We start from the raw sequence: 20,505 nt of genomic DNA on the forward strand, positions 1-20,505 counted from the left end.
GTTCACCAACCACCAGAACGTTTGTTGGTCACATTTCCTCCACAAGATCGGGAGAAAGCGAGGGCTCTGGGTCTCCAGATCGGAGACTTATTAGATCAAAAAGTCCTGATTCCTGTTCCTCGATCAGAGCGGGGCAAGGGATTCTATTCCCATGTATTTGTGGTCAGAAAGCCGGCAGGAAAGTTTCGACTTATCCTGAATCTCCGGACCTTAAACAAGTCCATCAGATACAAGCATTTCCGTATGGAGACGGTTTTTACAATCAAAAACCTACTATACCCAAACTGCTTTATGGCCACGTTGGACTTAAGGGATGCTTATCTTCACATCCCTATCCATCCAGCCTTCCAAAAGTTTTTGAGATTGGCAGTGAAGACGGGTATGGGGACCCGACATTTTCAATTTCAGGCCCTCTTCTTCGGTCTTTCCTCAGCCCCACGCATCTTTACGAAGGTGTTGGGGGAAGCGCTGGCTCCTCTAAGATTAAAGGCAATAACGGTTATCCCTTACTTAGACGACCTCCTGATAGTGGCAAAATCATACCAAAGGCTGTTGGAAGATCTCCAGGCTGTACAGGACTTCTTACAGTCCCTAGGCTGGCTAATAAACAAAGAAAAATCGTCCTTGATTCCGGTCCAGAAAGTAACTTATCTGGGTTACGATTTTTGCTCCGTGAACCAAAGAGTTTTTCTTCCTCAGGAGAAGATTACCAAAGTGTTCCAGACTATGTCAACATTGCAGACCAACCAGTCGGTCTCTCTGAGACAGGTGTCGAGGGCAGTGGGTCTTATGACCTCATGTTTTCCCGCAGTACCATGGGCGAGACTCCGTCAGCGTCCGTTACAAAGGTTTCTTTTAAGAAACTGGGACGGGGACGTAAGGTCCCTGGAGTCAAGGATCTGGCTTCCCAACAGGATAAAAAGAAGCCTGTGGTGGTGGAGAGCTGGTCAGCACCTAGCAGGAGGTCTCCCATGGTCCTTTCCCATATCCCGAAGGATTACCACGGATGCGAGTTCCTGGGGATGGGGGGCCCACCTCAGCAATGCAGTAGCACAAGGAGAGTGGTCCCCAGAGGAGGCAAGGGCCTCATCCAATCAAAGAGAGCTGCTTGCAGTCCAGAGAGCCCTCCAGTCTTTTCAGATGGAGGTCAGGGGTCACAACCTCCAAATCCTGTCAGACAATATAGCGACAGTCGCGTATATCAACAAGCAGGGAGGCACGAGAAGCCGGAGGCTTCAGTCCATTGCCCAGGAGATCCTTTCATGGGCAGAGGGGAATCTAGCCTCCATTTCTGCTGTACACCTGAAGGGGAAAAACAATTGCCTGGCAGATTATCTCAGCCGTCACAGGATAGACCGAGACAACTGGTCCCTTCATCCCGAAGTCTTTGCAGACCTCACCAAGAGATGGGGTTATCCGGTAGCGGATTTGTTCGCAAACCGAAACAACCGCAAGACGGAGATATTCTTTTCCATGAACCCGGCAGACCAAGCCTTGGGGATCGATGCTCTGGCAAACCCGTGGCCTCCAGGCCTATGTTATGCCTTTCCGCCAATCAGGCTGATTCCAGTAGTCCTCCGGAAGTTTCGGCTGGAAGAGACAGATCTGATTCTAATTGCCCCGTTTTGGCCCAAGAGGCCATGGTTTTCCCTGCTACAGTCTCTGGTTTCAGAGCCTCCGTGGAGCCTTCCGAAAAGGGAAGACCTATTATTGCAGGGTCCAGTATCACACCCTCAGGTGGTTTCCTTAAACTTAACGGCCTGGTATCTGAAGAAAAGATACTGAGCGCCCAAGGGTTCTCTGACAAAGTAGTCAGGACTCTCGTGAATTGCAGGAAGCCAGTTACTAGAGCCATATATTCCAAAGTTTGGAAAAGGTTTAACTCATGGTTATCTGAAAATGATAGATTAGCTCATGATATTCCGTCTATTTTAGAATTTTTCCAAGAGGGTGTCGACAAAGGTCTTTCTGTTAGTACCTTAAAGGTACAGGCGGCAGCTATTAGTGTGTTCCTCCAGTTTTCTCTCCTGGAAAATCCCACTATAGCCAGATTTTTCAAATCTATCTCTAGGGCCAGACCAGTAGTGGTGAGAAGTTGTCCAACGTGGGATCTGTCCCTAGTACTTCAAACTCTGGTAGAATTTCCGTTTGAACCTCTGGAAAGTATGTCAGTTAAGTTACTTACATTAAAAACTGTGTTCCTTATAGCTGTTACCTCAGCTCGTAGTGTAAGTGAGTTGCAGGCCCTATCAGTTAGGGAGCCCTTCCTCACGATTTTTGAGGATCGAGTTGTGTTACGAACCGATCCAGGTTTTTTGCCCAAGGTGGCAAGTACATTCCACCGATCTCAGAACATTGTATTGCCAACCTTTTGTAGTTCGCCACAGGGCGACTTAGAAAGAAAATGTAGTTTCCTAGATGTAAGAAGGATTCTCTTGGTCTATCTTGAGGTCACGAAGACCTTTAGGAAAACTGATGCCTTGTTTGTCCTCTTTTCTGGAGTTCACAAGGGGAATAGTGCATCTAAAGCCACATTGGCTAGATGGATAAAGCAAGCCATCTTGGAAGCTTACAAAATTAGGGAGGTCCCTACACCTTTTGTTACTGCGCACTCAACTAGAGCCTTGTCTACGTCTTGGGCTGAGAGGGCTGGTGCCTCACCGGAACAAATTTGCAGGGCTGCCACTTGGTCCAGTTACTCGACCTTCATTAAACATTATCGCCTGGATCTCCTATCAGCTCAGGAGCAGGCGTTTGGTTGTAAGGTCCTTCAGGCAGTTGTCCCTCCCTAGACTGGTAAGTTCTGGCTCATCGTCTCATGGGCTGTCCTGGAAGACGCTTGGAGAGAAGCTGAGTTAGACTTACCGGTAACTCCTTTTCTGAGAGTCTTCCAGGACAGCCGGATTCCCACCCGGTATTGTCTGAAGTTATGTGTATTATGCATATGTTTTGCAGGGTCCTACGGTTCTTGAGAATACTGACATGGGCCTGGAGGACCGCCCTTTTATCTGGTGGGGGTGACGTGTTTCCTGTCCTGGTAGGAGGAGCCCAAGGTCTCATGGGCTGTCCTGGAAGACTCTCAGAAAAGGAGTTACCGGTAAGTCTAACTCAGCTTTTCTGCTCTGACACTTTGGGAAGCTCACAAAGCTGTCATCCATGGCAGGTTAGTCCAACAGGCAGCAGCCCTTAAACATGACCGCAAAATCTTATTCCAGCAACACTAGAAGCCAACTTTAACGCATGCCATGCAGCATTTCAGTCCTCCCCCAACACTAACACCAATGCACGTCTGGAAAGGGCCAGACTTGACTTTGACTTATTTCTCACTGACTGTGCCGAGAAACTCATATGCAGACGTCAGCACAATACCTACCTTAGGGGCCACAAACCCGACACACCCGTGGCTCGCACGTTATGGGCGATCCACCACCCCAAGTCATCCATACGGTTAAAAACAACCAATAATGCTTTCACTAGCAACCCTGTCAAGATACTCGATGTATTTCGGTCCAACCTTGCGAAACTTTACTCCCCTACGCAAAACTTCGACTTTACTAAAGCCGAAGCTCTCTTATCCCGTATCCCCCTTCCAACCCTCACACAGGAACAACTAGATCTACTTGAGAGCCCGATCAAGTACCTTGAGGTCATAGCTGCCATTAAAGCGTTGAAACCTAACAAAGGCCCGGTACCTGATGGGTTCACAACAGCCTACTATAGAAATTTTTCACCCATTTTGACCCCCTTACTGACTAAAGCCTTCAACTCTGTTGGCTGGGCACTCATTTAGAACTGAAACTCCGACCTCTATAATTTCTATGTTACCCAAACCTACATCAGATTTCTCCTCATGGACCAACCACCGGCCCATCTCTCTCCTCAATTTGGACATTAAGTTGTTAGCCAAAATTATTGTGACCCGACTAAACCCTGTTATAGGCCGTTTGATACATTGAGACCAAACTGGCTTTACACCAACACGCCAAGCTGGTGACAATATCAGACGAGCCATCCTGCTCTCCCATGCAGCTAAAACTAGACATATTCCAACATGCCTTCTATTCCTTGACATCAGGAAAGCTTTTGATACATTAACCTGGCCATATCTACAATACACTCTCCAGCGTTGGGGTTTTGGGGACCACTTCCTAACCTGGGTCTTCTCTCTATATAACGACCCACGGGCCTACATCAAATATGTAGGCTATAAATCAGCGATTATTGATATTAGAAGACGCACTAGGCAGGGATGCTCCCTCTCCCCGCTGTTATTTGCTTATAGAGCCTTTGGCACAACTGATCAGATCAGACCCTGATGTCAAGGGGATAGAACTGGGTGGTCATCATAATAAGCAATGTCTTTTTGCGGATGACATTCTTATTTTCATGGCACATCCCCACACCTCCACCCCATATTTGTTAGCTATATTGGATAACTTTGCCCAGATCTCTGGACTACATGTCAACCCCAAGAAATCTAACGCACTCAACATTTTCCTATCACAATCAGCTCCAAGAGGCCAGGTCCACACTGCTGTTCAATTGGGTGACTCATCAACTCCCTTACTTCGGGATACAACTATCCGAAATCTTTACAGTGAACAACTTGCCTTTGAAACAGATGACTAATCTCATGACACAATGGTCCTGGTCCTCCCTTCCATTATCCTGGCTAGGTAGGGTCAATGCCATGAAAATAACAATTCTGCCTAACTTTCTCTATCTGTTCAGAGTTCTCCCCATCCCATTACCTTCCTACTTTTTATGCCTAATGCAACGAAGAGTGATGTCCTACATATGGGGGGGCCACCAAGCCTCGTATCCCGAAATCTACCCTATTTCTCCACAAACTAAGTGGGGGCTTAGGCATTCCCAATTTCTCATCTTACTACTATGCTGCACAACTTGCCCAACTTCCCAAGTATCACACAGCAGATGAAACGCCACTATGGGTTGCTATCGAATCAGTTGACTGTGACCCAATTTCGGTAGCGAACATGCTTTGGTTACAACCTAAAGATAGAGCTTGCATCCTCCAGTCCTGTTACTAAGCATTCCCTGACCATCTGGGACAAATTCAGGGATGCTCGAAATCTCCAATCTCCTCATAATCCTCTCCTATCCTTTCTCAGAAACCCAGCTTTCTACCCAGCTTGTGCGTCTCCGACTGCATTCGTGGCATGGTCTACGGCGAATCTATTTAGACTCCACCAACTAACCTCTCATAACACAATTCTGACTTTTCCTACCCTATGCGAGACTTTTGGACTACCTAGATCGGAACTCTTCTGTTATCTGCAAATTAAAAATTTCTGGATCTCCACCGAATCTGCTGACCCAATTCCAACGCATCTGCAAAAGTGACCCACACACCAGAGGACTAATATCGACCCTATATCAACACTTGACTAATATCCCTGATAACGCACCACCTTTCTACACCATTAAATGGGCACAAGACATGGAGCGCACGTTCGAGATTGCAGACTGGTCTGCTATATGGCTTGCTACCAAATCCTGCTCCCCCTGCTCGGCAATTGAAACGAACTTTAAAGTCCTAGCCCGGTGGTACCTCATTCCTGCGAGAATTGCAAAATATGTCCCATCATATCCAGGAAACTGTTTCCGAGGCTGCTCGGCCCCAGGCACCCACATACACATATGGTGGCAATGTCCGGTGGCCCAAGACTTCTGGAAAATAATCTTCCTATGGCATCCAAAGCCTTAGAGACTAATATCCCTCCTGACCCGGCTACTTCCCTTTTAAACCTGAAACCACCAGAGCTTACTCATGATCAATTCCGATTACTAATCCAACTTACCACCGTGGCTAAACAAACAATAGCCAAAGCATGGAAATCGCAGATCTTGGTTGTGGCTGAAGCAAAACACAGGATGAATAGGGCCCTTATCTTTTCTAAAATGACTGCCATAGGTACTGATAAAGTGAAGAAATTCAAAAAAATATGGCAACCCTGGGTTAAGCATTGCCTTCCCCCAGACTTTGATGAGTCATTACTAATGCCTTGGTAATTCAATCCATTATATTCTTTCTATTCTTTACCTACTTCGAGGGCTTCCTGATGAGGGGCTGAACCACCGTGTTGGGGAACTTCCCACCCTCTCCACCCCCCTTTCCCAAACCTGATGTTTAATTCAATGGCATATCCCCTTTATTGCAAAGCTATTACCCACGATGAGGTTGGAAATATAGCAATTAGCCCTACATGGTTGATCATTACATTTAAGTCCGTAACTGATATGTAACGATAGACTGTAGTATGGTTTCCTTCTTACCCATTATATCCCTACCCCAGGTGCCACACTTCCACCCTAGGACTTGTCCTATACTGTGACTTGTCGGTTGTCCCCATCTGTCCACAGTTTGTTCCCATTAGGGTTGGACGGGTGGAATGAAGGTACATTCGGCATTCCTTAGGGACCAACATATCAGAGCTTCTCGAGTCCCTTTCTCTCCTATATCCCCTTTTAAAATCCACATATAGTCATACCATGTTGTTTTACTTCACTCAAATCCAACCGATTGTACATGATCCTCATAGCATTACTGCTCACGTTGTACTTATCTCATTGAAAGTTTGTAAGCTTATTGTCATATTCATGAAACGTCAATAAAATCTTTAACGAGAAAAAAAAATGGCAATTAAAGGTTATTTTGCCACATTTGTGGCTTTTTAAATCACAATTAGTGTTGGTGTATAAATAGTCAATGAGTTTGTTAGCTCTCACATGGATGCACTAAGCAGGCTAGACACTAAGCCATGAGGAGGTTGAAAAGAACAGTCAAAAGACCTGCGTAACAAGGTAATGAAACTTTGCAGAGATGGAAAAGGATATAAAAAGATATCCAAAGCCTTGAATATGCTAGTCAGTACTGTTTAATCACTTATTAAGAAGTTGAAAATTAGGGGCTCTTTTGATATCAAGCCAAGGTCAGGTAGACCATGAAAGATTGCAGCCACAACTGGCGGGAGAATTGCTCAGGATACAAAGAAAAACTCACAGGTAACCGCAGGAGAAATACAGACTGCTCTCCAAAAAGACAGTGTGGTTGTTTTTAAGGAGCACAATTCAACAATACTTGAACAAAAAAGAGCTGCATGGTTGAGCTGCTAGAAGGAAGCCTTTACTGCGCCAATGCCACAAAAAAGCCAATGAGGCATGTCAAGGTGGTGTTGAGTAGGGATGAGCCGAACACCCCCCTGTTCGGTTCGCACCAGAACATGCGAACAGGAAAAAAGTTCGTTCGAACATGCGAACACCGTTAAAGTCTATGGGACACGAACATGAATAATCAAAAGTGCTAATTTTAAAGGCTTATATGCAAGTTATTGTCATAAAAAGTGTTTGGGGACCTGGGTCCTGCCCCAGGGACATGGATCAATGCAAAAAAAAGTTTTAAAAACGGCCGTTTTTTCAGGAGCAGTGATTTTAATAATGCTTAAAGTCAAACAATAAAAGTGTAATATCCCTTTAAATTTCGTACCTGGGGGGTGTCTATAGTATGCCTGTAAAGGGGCGCATGTTTCCTGTGTTTAGAACAGTCTGACAGCAAAATGACATTTTGAAGGAAAAAACTCATTTAAAACTACCCGCGGCTATTGCATTGCCGACAATACACATAGAAGTTCATTGATAAAAACGGCATGGGAATTCCCCAAAGGGGAACCCCGAACCAAAATTAAAAAAAAAAAAATGACGTGGGAGTCCTCCTAAATTCCATACCAGGCCCTTCAGGTCTGGTATGGATATTAAGGGGAACCCCGGCCAAAATTAAAAAAAAAAAATGACGTGGGGTTCCCCCTAAATTCCATACCAGACCCTTCAGGTCTGGTATGGATTTTAAGGGGAACCCCGCACCAAAAAAAAAAAAAAAAAACGGCGTGGGGTCCCCCCAAAAATCCATACCAGACCCTTATCCGAGCACGCAACCTGGGAGGCCGCAGGAAAAGAGGGGGGGACGAGAGTGCGGCCCCCCCTCCCTCCTGAACCGTACCAGGCCACATGCCCTCAACATTGGGAGGGTGCTTTGGGGTAGCCCCCCAAAACACCTTGTCCCCATGTTGATGAGGACAAGGGCCTCATCCCCACAACCCTGGCCGGTGGTTGTGGGGGTCTGCGGGCGGGGGGCTTATCGGAATCTGGAAGCCCCCTTTAACAAGGCGACCCCCAGATCCCGGCCCCCCCCTGTGTGAAATGGTAAGGGGGTACATAAGTACCCCTACCATTTCACGAAAAAAGTGTCAAAAATGTTAAAAATGACAAGAGACAGTTTTTGACAATTCCTTTATTTAAATGCTTCTTCTTTCTTCTATCTTCCTTCATCTTCTGGTTCTTCTGGCTCTTCTGGTTCTTCCTCCGGCATTCTCGTCCAGCATCTCCTCCGCGGCGTCTTCTGTCTTCTTCTCCTCGGGCCGCTCCGCACCCATGGCATGGGGGGGAGGCTCCCGCTCTTCTCTTCTTCTTTTCTTCTCTTCTTCTTTTCTTCTCTTCTTCTTTTCTTCTCTTCTTCATTTTCTTCTCTTCTTCATTTTCTTCTCCGGGCCGCTCCGCAATCCATGCTGGCATGGAGGGAGGCTCCCGCTGTGTGACGGCGCTCCTCGTCTGACAGTTCTTAAATAACGGGGGGGCGGGGCCACCCGGTGACCCCGCCCCCCTCTGACGCACGGTGACTTGACGGGACTTCCCTGTGGCATTCCCCGTGACGTCACAGGGAAGTCCCGTCAAGTCACCGTGCGTCAGAGGGGGGCGGGGTCACCGGGTGGCCCCGCCCCCCCCCGTTATTTAAGAACTGTCAGACGAGGAGCGCCGTCACACAGCGGGAGCCTCCCTCCATGCCAGCATGGATTGCGGAGCGGCCCGGAGAAGAAAATGAAGAAGGGAAGAAGAGAAGAAAAGAAGAAGAGAAGAGCGGGAGCCTCCCCCCCATGCCATGGGTGCGGAGCGGCCCGAGGAGAAGAAGATAGAAGACGCCGCGGAGGAGATGCTGGACGAGAACGCCGGAGGAAGAACCAGAAGAGCCAGAAGAACCAGAAGAACCAGAAGATGAAGGAAGATAGAAGAAATAAGAAGCATTTAAATAAAGGAATTGTCAAAAACTGTCTCTTGTCATTTTTAACATTTTTGACACTTTTTTCGTGAAATGGTAGGGGTACTTATGTACCCCCTTACCATTTCACACAGGGGGGGGGCCGGGATCTGGGGGTCACCTTGTTAAAGGGGGCTTCCAGATTCCGATAAGCCCCCCGCCCGCAGACCCCCACAACCACCGGCCAGGGTTGTGGGGATGAGGCCCTTGTCCTCATCAACATGGGGACAAGGTGTTTTGGGGGGCTACCCCAAAGCACCCTCCCAATGTTGAGGGCATGTGGCCTGGTACGGTTCAGGAGGGAGGGGGGGCCGCACTCTCGTCCCCCCCTCTTTTCCTGCGGCCTGCCAGGTTGCGTGCTCGGATAAGGGTCTGGTATGGATTTTTGGGGGGACCCCACGCCGTTTTTTTTTTTTTTTTTTTGGCGCGGGGTTCCCCTTAAAATCCATACCAGACCTGAAGGGTCTGGTATGGAATTTAGGGGGAACCCCACGTCATTTTTTTTTTTTAATTTTGGCCGGGGTTCCCCTTAATATCCATACCAGACCTGAAGGGCCTGGTATGGAATTTAGGGGGACTCCCACGTCATTTTTTTTTTTTTTTTAATTTTGGTTCGGGGTTCCCCTTTGGGGAATTCCCATGCCGTTTTTATCAATGAACTTCTATGTGTATTGTCGGCAATGCAATAGCCGCGGGTAGTTTTAAATGAGTTTTTTCCTTCAAAATGTCATTTTGCTGTCAGACTGTTCTAAACACAAGAAACATGCGCCCCTTTACAGGCACACTATAGACACCCCCCAGGTACGAAATTTAAAGGGATATTACACTTTTATTGATTGACTTTAAGCATTATTAAAATCACTGCTCCTGAAAAAACGGCCGTTTTTAAAACTTTTTTTTGCATTGATCCATGTCCCCTGGGGCAGGACCCAGGTCCCCAAACACTTTTTATGACAATAACTTGCATATTAGCCTTTAAAATGAGCACTTTTGATTTCTCCCATAGACTTTTAAAGGGTGTTCCGCGGCATTCGAATTTGCCGCGAACACCCCAAATTGTTCGCTGTTCGGTGAACTTGCGAACAGCCAATGTTCGAGTCGAACATGAGTTCGACTCGAACTCGAAGCTCATCCCTAGTGTTGAGCATATTGTAACCAGGCTTTTTGTGGAACTTGTACAGTAAATGCTTCTTTCTGGCAGCTTGACCATGCAGCTCTTTTTTGTTAAAGTATCATCATATTGTGCTCCTTAAAAACAACCACACCATATTTTTCCAGAGCAGCCTGTATTTCTCCTGAGGTTACCTGTGGGTTTTTCCTTGTATCTCGAACAGTTCCTGTGGCAGTTGTAGCTGAAATCTTTCTTGATCTACCTGAACTTGGCTTGGTGTCAAGAGATTCCCAAATTTTCCACTTCTTAAGTGATTGAACAGTACTGACTGGCATATTTAAGGCTTTGGATATCTTCTTATATCTTTTTCCATCTTTGTAAAGTTTCATTACCTTGTTACCTAGGTCTTTTGACTGTTCTTTTCTACCTCCTCATGGCTCAGTGTCTAGCCTGCTTAGTGTATCCATGTGAGAGCTAACAAGCTCATTGACTATTTATACACAGACACTAATTGTGATTTAAAAAGTCACACATGTGGTTAATTACCGTATATACTCGAGTATAAGTCGTTCCGAGTATAAGTCGAGGCCCTAATTTACCACAAAAAAAATGGGAAAAACCTATTGACCCGAGTATAAGACGAGGGTGAGAAATGCACAGTTACTGTAAGTGGAAAAGAGGGTCATCAATGCCCATTTGAAGCATCACTGTGCCCATTTGCATGCCTCACTGTGCCCATTTGCAGCCATAGGTCCCCTGAACTTCAAACTTGGTAGTTAAGGGTTCCTAGATGCCCCCTAGCTGCAGCCAAAATTTGGGGTCTCTGAACCCAAAGGGTCCTGAAATGACATTGCTGCAGATGGACACAGTTGACCGAATTTGGGGCCCCATATCTCGGGGCTACTTAGTGCTAAGAACCCCAAATTTGGTGTGCAAACCCAGTGGAACTAGCACCATAAAATTTACAAAGCTGGCGTTTCTAGCACCAAGTGGCCCCGAGATACAGGGCCCCAAAAATCAGTTCAGAAAATGTCAAACACTTTTCTGCAGCAGAGAATGACATTTTCCAAACCGGATTTGGGGCCCCGTATCTCAGGGCCACCTGGTGCTAGGAACCCCAGCTTTGGATATGTTATGGTACCAGCTCCACTGGGTTTGTACACCAAATTTGGGGTTCCTAGCACCAAGTGGCCCTGAGATATGGGGCCCCAAAGTCGGTTCAGAAAATGTCAAGCACTTTTCTGCAGCAGAGAATGACATTTTCCGAACCGAATTTGGGGCCCTGTATATCAGGGCCACTTAGTGCTAGGAACTTCATCTTTGGATATGTTGTGGTACCAGTTCCACTGGGTTGGCATACCAAATTTGGGGTTCCTAGCACCAAGTGGCCCTGAGATACGGGGCCCCAAAATCGGTTCGGAAAATGAAATTTTTTGCTGCAGAAAAGTGCTTGACTCGAGTATAAGTCGAGGGGGGCACTTTCAGCACAAAAAAATGTGCTGAAAAATTCGACTTATACTCGAGTATATACGGTAACCTTTAATTGACATTTTAACCTGTGTGCCCCCTTCTGTCTCTGTACCAAGGCCAAACATTCCAGGGTATGTAAACTTTTGATCAGGGTCATTTGGGTAGTTTCTGTTGTCATTATGATTTAAAAAGAGTAAACACAGTTGATTGATAATAAATGGCTTCAGCCAAACACTAACCATGAGCGAAAGAAATGTTTTTGTGTTGTTATTCATATTCTCTGAAAAATGGCCAAGAAATCATAAATTCTGCCAGGGTATGTAAACTTATTAGCACAACTGTATATATATACACATATATGCACTGGAGATCAAAATTAGAGAACAATCTACAATTCCTAAATTTAAAGGTCACTACATAGTCCTCTTTGAAATGATCTAAACAGGAGTAAAAAAGCAGTTATGTGAAGCACATTTCATGAGTTACATATAGTTTGAAGCACATAATTAAAAATTTCAATGAGATTTGAAAAAGAACATTGATCAAAATTAGGGAACACTTTCAGATACCTCCCAGTTATTGGTGTTTATCTGGCACCTTTGTGCTAATTTCTTAAATCGTCTGACAAACCCTATTTAACTGACAGCCTAACTTTCCAGTTTTCACTGACTCTGCAAGATGAGTCGTTCTAAAGTGACTGAAACCCTCCGGCAGCAGGTTGTCCAGATGAAGGCCAAAGGGATGACCCTTTCAGCCATAGCAAGTGAAGTTTGTCGTTCCAAATCTGTGATTTCTAGAATATTGTATCTTTACAACGTCACAAACTCATTCAAGTCCCCCAAGAAGGCTGGTCGTCCGCAAAATGCAAGAGAGGACAGGATAATGCAGAGAATCTCAATGGGAAATCGGTTCAACACTGCAGCTGCGATTGCTCACCAGTTCAGTGCTGAACAGAGTAAGGATCTGTCCCATCATACAGTGTCTTGCTATTTAGGAGAATTTGGACTGAAAGCCCTTTCTGTAGTGACCAAACCTCTCATTAGCAGAAAGAATCAAAAGTCTAGACTAACCTTTGCTGAGGAGCATGTTGTGTGGACAGAGGAGAACTGCACCAAAGTTCACTTTAGTGATGAAAGCAAGTTTAATTTATTCGGGTCCGATGGGAAACATTATGTTCAAACTGGGGATAGACTGAACCCAAAGTGTGTAAAGAAGTGAGTGAAAGGTGGAGGGGGAAGCGTCGTGGTTTGGAGGATGTTTTCTGCAGCAGGAGATGGGCCTCGGATACGGCAACATGGCAGGGTGAATGCAAATGTTTATCAGAACCTTCTTTGACAACATGTGGTTCCTTCCCTGTGTTCATCACCCGATCAGCCAGCAATTTTAATGCACGACAATGTCCCCTGTTGCACAGCAAAACGGGTAAAGCAGTTCCTTGAAGCTGAAAACATTGAAATAATGAAATAGCCAGCCCAGAGTCCTGATCTAAACCCAATAGAAAACCTCTGGAAAATCCTTGGCGACAAAGTTATGGCCAAGAAACCCACTACAGTCACTGAACTGTGGAAGAGACTGGAAGAAGAGTGGAACAAAATCACACCAGAGCAGTGTGAGAGACGAGTGATGTCCTGGGGCCGCAGATGTGCTGAAGTCATTCAAAGCAAGAGCCTGTACACTTCCTACTAATTGTTCATTGTTGTACCCTTCAGAAATTTTAGTTGTAATCTTTCTCCGTGCTACAGTCATTGCTATTCTCTAATTTTGATCATTGTGTTTTCTACAAAATAAAGGTTTTTCTGCTGAAATGCCTTGGATATTTTGAAAAACCCTGTTCTATTAGCATGGTATAGCCTCAACAAAAATTCCATCAAATGTTCTGCAATGCAGATGACATTATTTCTGAAAAAAAATCAAGTGTTCTTAAATTGTTCTCTAATTTTTATCTCCAGTGTATACTGTGTGTGTGTGTGTGTATAGAGATATATATATATGTGTGTGTGTATGTATGTGTGTATATGTATGTATGTGTGTGTGATTGATATATATATATATATATATATATATATATATATATATATATATATATATATTCTATAGATACATACATACAGTTCAAAGAAAAGGGGATGCCGCTCCAGTTGAGCAATCAATACAGTCCAGAAATGCTGGGTGCAAGCAACGGCTCCCCACAGATGATCAAATGAGAAGAAAGGACGGCTGCACACCAAAGAAAAAAGTTCTAAGGTATTTTATTCCAAAAAATGACAGATAACAGCCAACAAGAGTGTCACAGGACCCAGGAGGTGACACGTTTCACACTGACCACAGTAGTTCTTCAAACCTCACGTTTAAAGGAGCACTGTGGTCAGTGTGAAAGGCGTCACTGCTGGGTCCTGTGACACTCTTGTTGGCTGTTATCTGTCATTTTTGGAATAAAATACATTGGATCTTTTTCCTTTGGTGTGCAGCCATCCTATCTATCTATAATTACACATTTACTCATTTACTTCTAAAAGCACTTGTTATAAATATAAATATAAATATATATATATATATATATATATATATATATATATATATATATATATATATATATATATATATATATATATATATATATATTCTATATTTTTTTTTTATACAAAACACTTTGATTATTTTGATATTGAAATTACCTTTGCTAAAGCGTTCAGTGACTTCTGTTGCCATGCTCAGTACTGTGCACAGATTGATAGTTTCATTTCAGTCCATTCAATGTTTAAGGGTGGGATGAACCAAGGTGACATTTCAATGTACATATACATGTTGTATAGAGAATACAGTTAGCTTGTGCTTCCCACACCACAGGGGTTGATGTACAGTTTAAAAACTGAAGCCAACATACTTTGGAGAAAAAGTAAAAACTTCTAGAATCAATGCATGCTTAATTAATAATCAGATGTTTGGACACCGTGTGCAGTATCTTCAATTGGTTTGAGTTCTTAACTCCTTGCCTGTGATTGCATCTATAGCTGGCCATGCACCCATAGATTTATTTCACTGAATGAAATAAATCTAAAAGCTTCCTCCATTGGTGCTGTTCAATACAGATGGACGAACTCCTGCTGCACCTATTGTATTCTGACAGCTGGCACTGGAAGGCAAAATTAAACTTCAGCTTTAACTCCAGCTAAAAGCTTTTTCCAGTTTTTGGAAGAGTGGAAAGGGGTTTAAACCTCCGGTTCCCAATGCTGTGTTGGTTCCATTTCAATGACCTACACTTCATTTTTAGTTAATATTGAAAATGGCTTGCAGTTTTGTGTTACAGCTAAGTCAGTAATGCTGCTTTTGTTTTAAATAAAGTTTAGCTTTTTAAAAATCCGAAGTAAATACGTGATTTTTTTATTTATTTATTTTTTTAGGAAATAATAGAAACTTTTGAAATTACAGAACCTATGATCCCTGATACCTGATCCCCTCTCATAAAATGACCATAAGTGTTCTAAGACTGCTTTCTGTAAGTATTAATTTTTGTATTGAGATCATGAATTATTTTCAGATGTTATGTTTTTTCTGACCTGTCACTTTGGCCTTTTTGGTCCTCCATTTTTAGTGCAGAGCCTTTAATATTGTAGCTGCTGACATTTAATAAAAGGACACTTACCTGTCCAGGGTTCCAGCATTGTGCTGTCCCAATCCAATGCCTAAAATGTTCTTCAGGTCCAGGCGCCAGCATCTTAACTAAAGGAAAGCGCCAGTGAAGCCTTGTGGCTTCAGAGCCGGCTTCCCGCTGCGCTTTGTAAATGGTCCCACAGTCTTCTGGGACCTGTGATGTGTCCCAAAAGGCTGGGGGGGGGGGGGAGCGGGTACCTAGTTTGTCCGCTTGGGAGTGGATACCTGTCGAAACCAGGTACCTACCAGAAACCCTAAAAAAGAAAACGAATGCAGCCACCGCATTCAATACCACTTTAAGTGGATTAAGTTAATAAAGTAATTCTGTTATACTATTATACATCACATTTATGGGTAGATGATGGGAGTTTAATAGACTGGGGTAAAGCTATTTCCAGTGCTGGCAGGGAGAGAGGGAGGGGGGAGGAGGAGGGAGATAAAGGGGGCAGGGAGAGCGAGGGAGAGTGAAGGAGGGGGAGGGGGCAGGGAGAGTGAGGGGGAGAGGAGGGGGGAGATGGAGGGGGCAGGGAGAGAGAAGGGGCATGGAGAGAGCGAGGGGGGAGAGAGCAGGGGGGAGGGGGGAGAGAAGGAGGGTCTGATCACAGTGCTCACTTACTTGAATGGTCCCTGGGGGCCCTAGTCTAGTGACTTCTCTCAATGTGGCTGTCGGCTCCTTAATCTTCCCGTCCCCCACATCCCCTTCACAGACGCAGCAGCACACAGGCAGGGAGAGAGGGGTGGGGGAGACAGGATGTGTGTGAAGCTCAGGCATGCTGGAGGGGACAGAGCAGCGTGGGGATCCTCTCCTTCCAGGACAACCACACCTCCTGAGCCGCTTGTCACTGCACACTGAGCCCAGGGATCGTCAGGAGGACAGAGCAGCTCAGCAGCCATCAAAGAAGGGGGAGGAGAGGAGCAGGTGGATTGAACCACAGGTTTTCCGGGGGGGATTACTAATTTCTGCACCCCTCGAGCGCACCAGCTGACACCCCCCCACCCAGTGTTACTGGCTGGGAGTTAGGAGCCAGTGCAGTGGGTGGCACCAACAGGAGTCGGGACTAGTGTAGGGGGAGGAAAAGAGCAAAGGGGAGATGCCAACTTGGAGCCCGGCATCCTGAAGGACCGGGCCCCTCAGGACGCTCGGGCCCCTTACACTTGTATGGGCTGTACCCCCTGATGGTGGCCCTGATCAGGACATGCTATTGGAGGCTGTCATTTGTCTGCTTGTATGCATTGCTAGTTTTGGCCTCTATAATCCACCAGTTGACTCCAGCGAAAACACTTTTTCCCAGTTTTGAATACAGTTCCAGTTTTGAACCTGTTTTTATTGCTTCCTGTGTCCCCATTGGTGAGATTTTAGCTCATTATGTAGAATGATGTCTGCATGGTAATTGGGCTCTAATTCCTCCCCTCCCCTGTCTTCACTTTTGCTGCAAGAAATACCCCAGCTCGTCCAAAGGTAGCACAACAGAACAAAAAGATAATAGCAAGTTTAAAGTGATTGTAAAGTCTCGTTTTTTTTCCCTATAAAAATAACAAACATGTTATACTTACCTGCTCTTTTGCAGTGGATTTGCACAGAGCAGCCCAGATCATCCTCTTCTCGGGTCCTTCTTCTGTGATCCTGGCCCCTCCCTCCTGTCAAGTGCCCCCACAACAACCAGCTTGCTATGGGGGCACCCGAGCCGAGCTGCAGCTCTCTGTGTCCATTCAGACATGATGTGATTGTAGCCGTATTAGTGCAATTGTGACAGAGAAAATTGAGTACTGTCCATGATACTTTTTTTTTTATTTGCACTAACATACAATTTTTCAGGACAAGCTTTTGGGGTATGTCCCTTTCTTCAAGGTCTAAGCAGACTGCTTGGACCTTGAAGAAGGGGGCATACCCCAAAATCTTGTCCTGGAAAATTGTATATTAGTGCAAATAAAAAAAGTATCACAGATAGTACTCGATTTTCTCCATTCAGACACAAAGCCCCGACCCTGCCCTGCCCCCTCTCCTCCCTGATTGGCTAGCTGACAGGAAGGAGAATCTGACGGCTGAGACACTCGTGGACATCGCTGGACAGAGAGGGACCTCAGGTAAGTGTTAGGGGAGCTGCTGCACACAGAAGGTTTTATATCTTAATGCATTAAGATAAAAAACCTTCTGCCTTTAGAACCCCTTTAAAGTATAGCTAAATCTAAGAAAAAATATATATATATTAGAATATATTAGATGTGGTGACTGCATAGGTAAGATGTATTATATTACAGTGCTGCAGCTCCCCCCTTTTTTTTCTTACCTGAGCCAGATCCAATCCAGCGATGTGCACGAGTCGCTCCAGCCACTGTGTTGAGACCCATACACACGATCGGACTTTTTGACAACAAACATGCAAATTACCTGTTTTAAGGCAACATCCGACCGTGTGTACACGCCATCGGACAAACTTTTTCGGTTTTCATCAGACAAATGTTGGCTGTGCGAACAGACAAACTTTCCTGCAACAAAAGTCCTACATCGGCTAGTCTGATCGTGTGTACACAAATCTATCGGACTTTAGTCCAAAGTACAAACACGCATGCCCAGAACTAAGGATGAGCTCCGGCGTGTTCGCATGGCGCACGTGCCGAGCCCGCCAGGAAGTCGGCACGGCGCAGCGCTAATCACAGGCAGGGAGACATTTCCCGATCTCTGCAGCCGCACATCGGGAAATGTCTCACTGCTTGTGATTAGCGCTGCCCCGTGCCGACTTCCTGGCGGGCTCGGCACGTGCGCCATGCGAACACGCCGGAGCTCATCCCTACCCAGAACCAATGCAAAAGATCAGACAACAATACAGAAGTTGACCAAAGGGTGGCGGTAAAGAGCTGAAAAACCACGTGATTTGGTGAAAGTTGACTGAAAAAGTCCTGCCGTGTGTATGCATACCAAGTTCACGGCCAACGCCCTTTGGACAGAAAACCACGGAAAAGTTTGTTTGAAGTCTGATTGTGTGTACGAGGCTTTAGAGTATATAACATTAATTTGTGTGTGTTTTGGGTTCTCTGCTAGGAAAGCTGCTGTCAGAAGAGTCTTATGTATGTCAGCGACACCAATGCAGCTGGACCATGGAAGGACTTAATGCAATTTTTTCAAAGATTATATTGTCGATGATCTGCAGCCCTTAACACTTTGTTACTAAACATGATTGGTAAAAAAAATGAGAACTCTGACCACAGATTTTTTTTTTTATAAAGATTACAATCTTTTATTGTTTGCACTTTACACTTTTATTCATGAAAGTTGCTCTTCCCATGTAAGTATATGTTATGCTGGCATGCTGTACTTGCTGCTTGCGTTTGATGTTTTTCGGTAACTGTTCTGTGATCAGTAGATTAAAGACCACAGTCCAGTCTCTCCTGATATTATAAGCCATGGGTTCTCAACCTGTGGCCTTCCAGCTGTTGCAGAACTACAAGTCCCATGACGCATTGCAAGGCTGACAGTTACAAGAATGACTCCCAAAGGTAGATGCATGATGGGACTTGTAGTTCTGCAACATCTGGAGGGCCACAGGTTGAGCACCCATGTTGTAAGCCATGTTTCATTTTACTTGTATATTTTTAATTTAACTTAGCTATTTTTTTAAATGTTTCTAAAACTATAGAAAAGTGAAAATTGAAGAATGTTTTGTTACTGATTTAAAAAAACAAAAAAAACAAAAAAAAAAAAGATTGTATTGTCGGCCACGACCAGATTTATATCTGTAAATTAACAAGTATATTCTGTGCTTCTTTTGTAAATATGTTTTAAAGTTTGTTTAATGTCTAAATAAACAACTTTTTTCCAGGACTGAGTTGTTGGGTGACCATATTCATCTTGCATCTACTGTGCATCTGGAAAGTATTCACAGCGCTTCACTTTTTCCACATTTTGTTATGTTACAGCCTTTTTCATTTTTATTAATAATATTTTTTTACTAGTAATGGCGGCGATCAGCGATTTTTATGGCAGACAGATCGGACACTTTTGGTGCTATTTTGGGACCATTCACATTTATACAGCGATCAGTGTGATTAAAAATGCATTGATTACTGTGTAAATGTGACTGGCAGTGAAGGGGTTAACCAGGAGGGGGCGCTGCAGGGGTTAAGTGTGTCCTAGGGAGTGATTCTAACTGTGGGGGGGGTGGGCTATGTGTGACACAACACTGATCACCGCTCCCGATTACAGAGAGCTGTGATTAGTGTCAGTGTCACTAGGCAGAATGGGGAAATGATTGTTTACATCAGAATTTCCCCATTCTTCCTCTCTGTGAGACGATCGCGGGTATCCCTGCGGGCATCGAGTCCGCAGGACCCGCGATCACACTCACGGAGCTCGCGGCAGGGGCCACACCGCTGCAAATTTAAAGGGACGTACCTGTACGCCCATTTGCCTGTCCGTGCCATTCTGCCGACATATATGTACATGCGGTGGTCGGCAAGTGGTTAATGACAACTTAAAAGAAGTTTGTTTGAAATCTTTGTAAATTTAATAAAAAAACATTCAAAAAAATCACATGTACATAAGTATTCACAGCCTTTGCTCAATACTTTGTTGAAGCACCTTTGGCACCAATTACAGCCTCAAATCTTTTTGAGTATGATGCTACAAGCTTGACACGCCTATTTTTGGGCAGTTTCTCCCATTTCTTCTTTGCAGGACCTCTCAAGCTCCCCCAGGTTGGATGAGGAGCGTCAGTTCACAGCCATTTTCAGATCTCTCCAGAGATGTTCAATTGGGTTCAAGTCTGGACTCTGGCTGGGCTACTCAAGGACATTCACAGAGTTGTCCCATAGCCACTCCTTTGTTATCTTGGCTGTGTGTGAAGATAAACCTTCACCCCAGTCTGAGGTCCAGAGCGCTCTAGAGCAGGTTTTTATCAAGGATTTCTCTATACATTGCTGCATTCATCTTTCCCTCGATCCTGACTAGCCTCCCAATTACTGCCACTGAAAAACATCCCCACAGCATGATGCTGTCACCAACATGCTTCACTGTAGGGATGGTATTGACCAGTTGATTAGAGCAGTGCCTGGTTTCCTCCAGACATGAGGCTTGCCATTCAGGCCAAAGAGTTCAATCTTTGTTTAATCAGACCAGAGAGTTTTGTTTCTCATGGTCTGAGAGTCCTTCAGGTGCCTTTTGGCAAAC

General features: G+C 44.9%; 1 protein-coding gene across 2 annotated transcripts in view; it reads left to right on the top strand.

The window, feature by feature from the left end:
• The window catches only part of NSMCE4A (NSE4 homolog A, SMC5-SMC6 complex component), a 57,268-nt gene extending 38,107 nt beyond the window's left edge, over positions 1–19,161 (top strand). Inside the window, exons 10-12 of one of the 2 annotated variants that reach the window (XR_012235674.1) lie at positions 15,092–15,186; positions 18,382–18,747; positions 18,886–19,161. Coding sequence is in view for 1 of the 2 variants with exons in the window: in XM_073596222.1 (XP_073452323.1) it covers positions 15,092–15,142 (51 nt within the window). In the remaining variant the exon portion in view is untranslated. Of the gene's footprint in view, positions 1–15,091; positions 15,187–18,381 lie in introns of both variants that reach the window. The other variant, XM_073596222.1, reaches the window with a different exon arrangement.
• The last annotated feature ends 1,344 nt before the right edge of the window (positions 19,162–20,505 follow it).

This window comes from Aquarana catesbeiana, linkage group LG08 (assembly GCF_042186555.1).
Source record: "Aquarana catesbeiana isolate 2022-GZ linkage group LG08, ASM4218655v1, whole genome shotgun sequence".
NCBI classification, from domain to species: domain Eukaryota; kingdom Metazoa; phylum Chordata; class Amphibia; order Anura; family Ranidae; genus Aquarana; species Aquarana catesbeiana.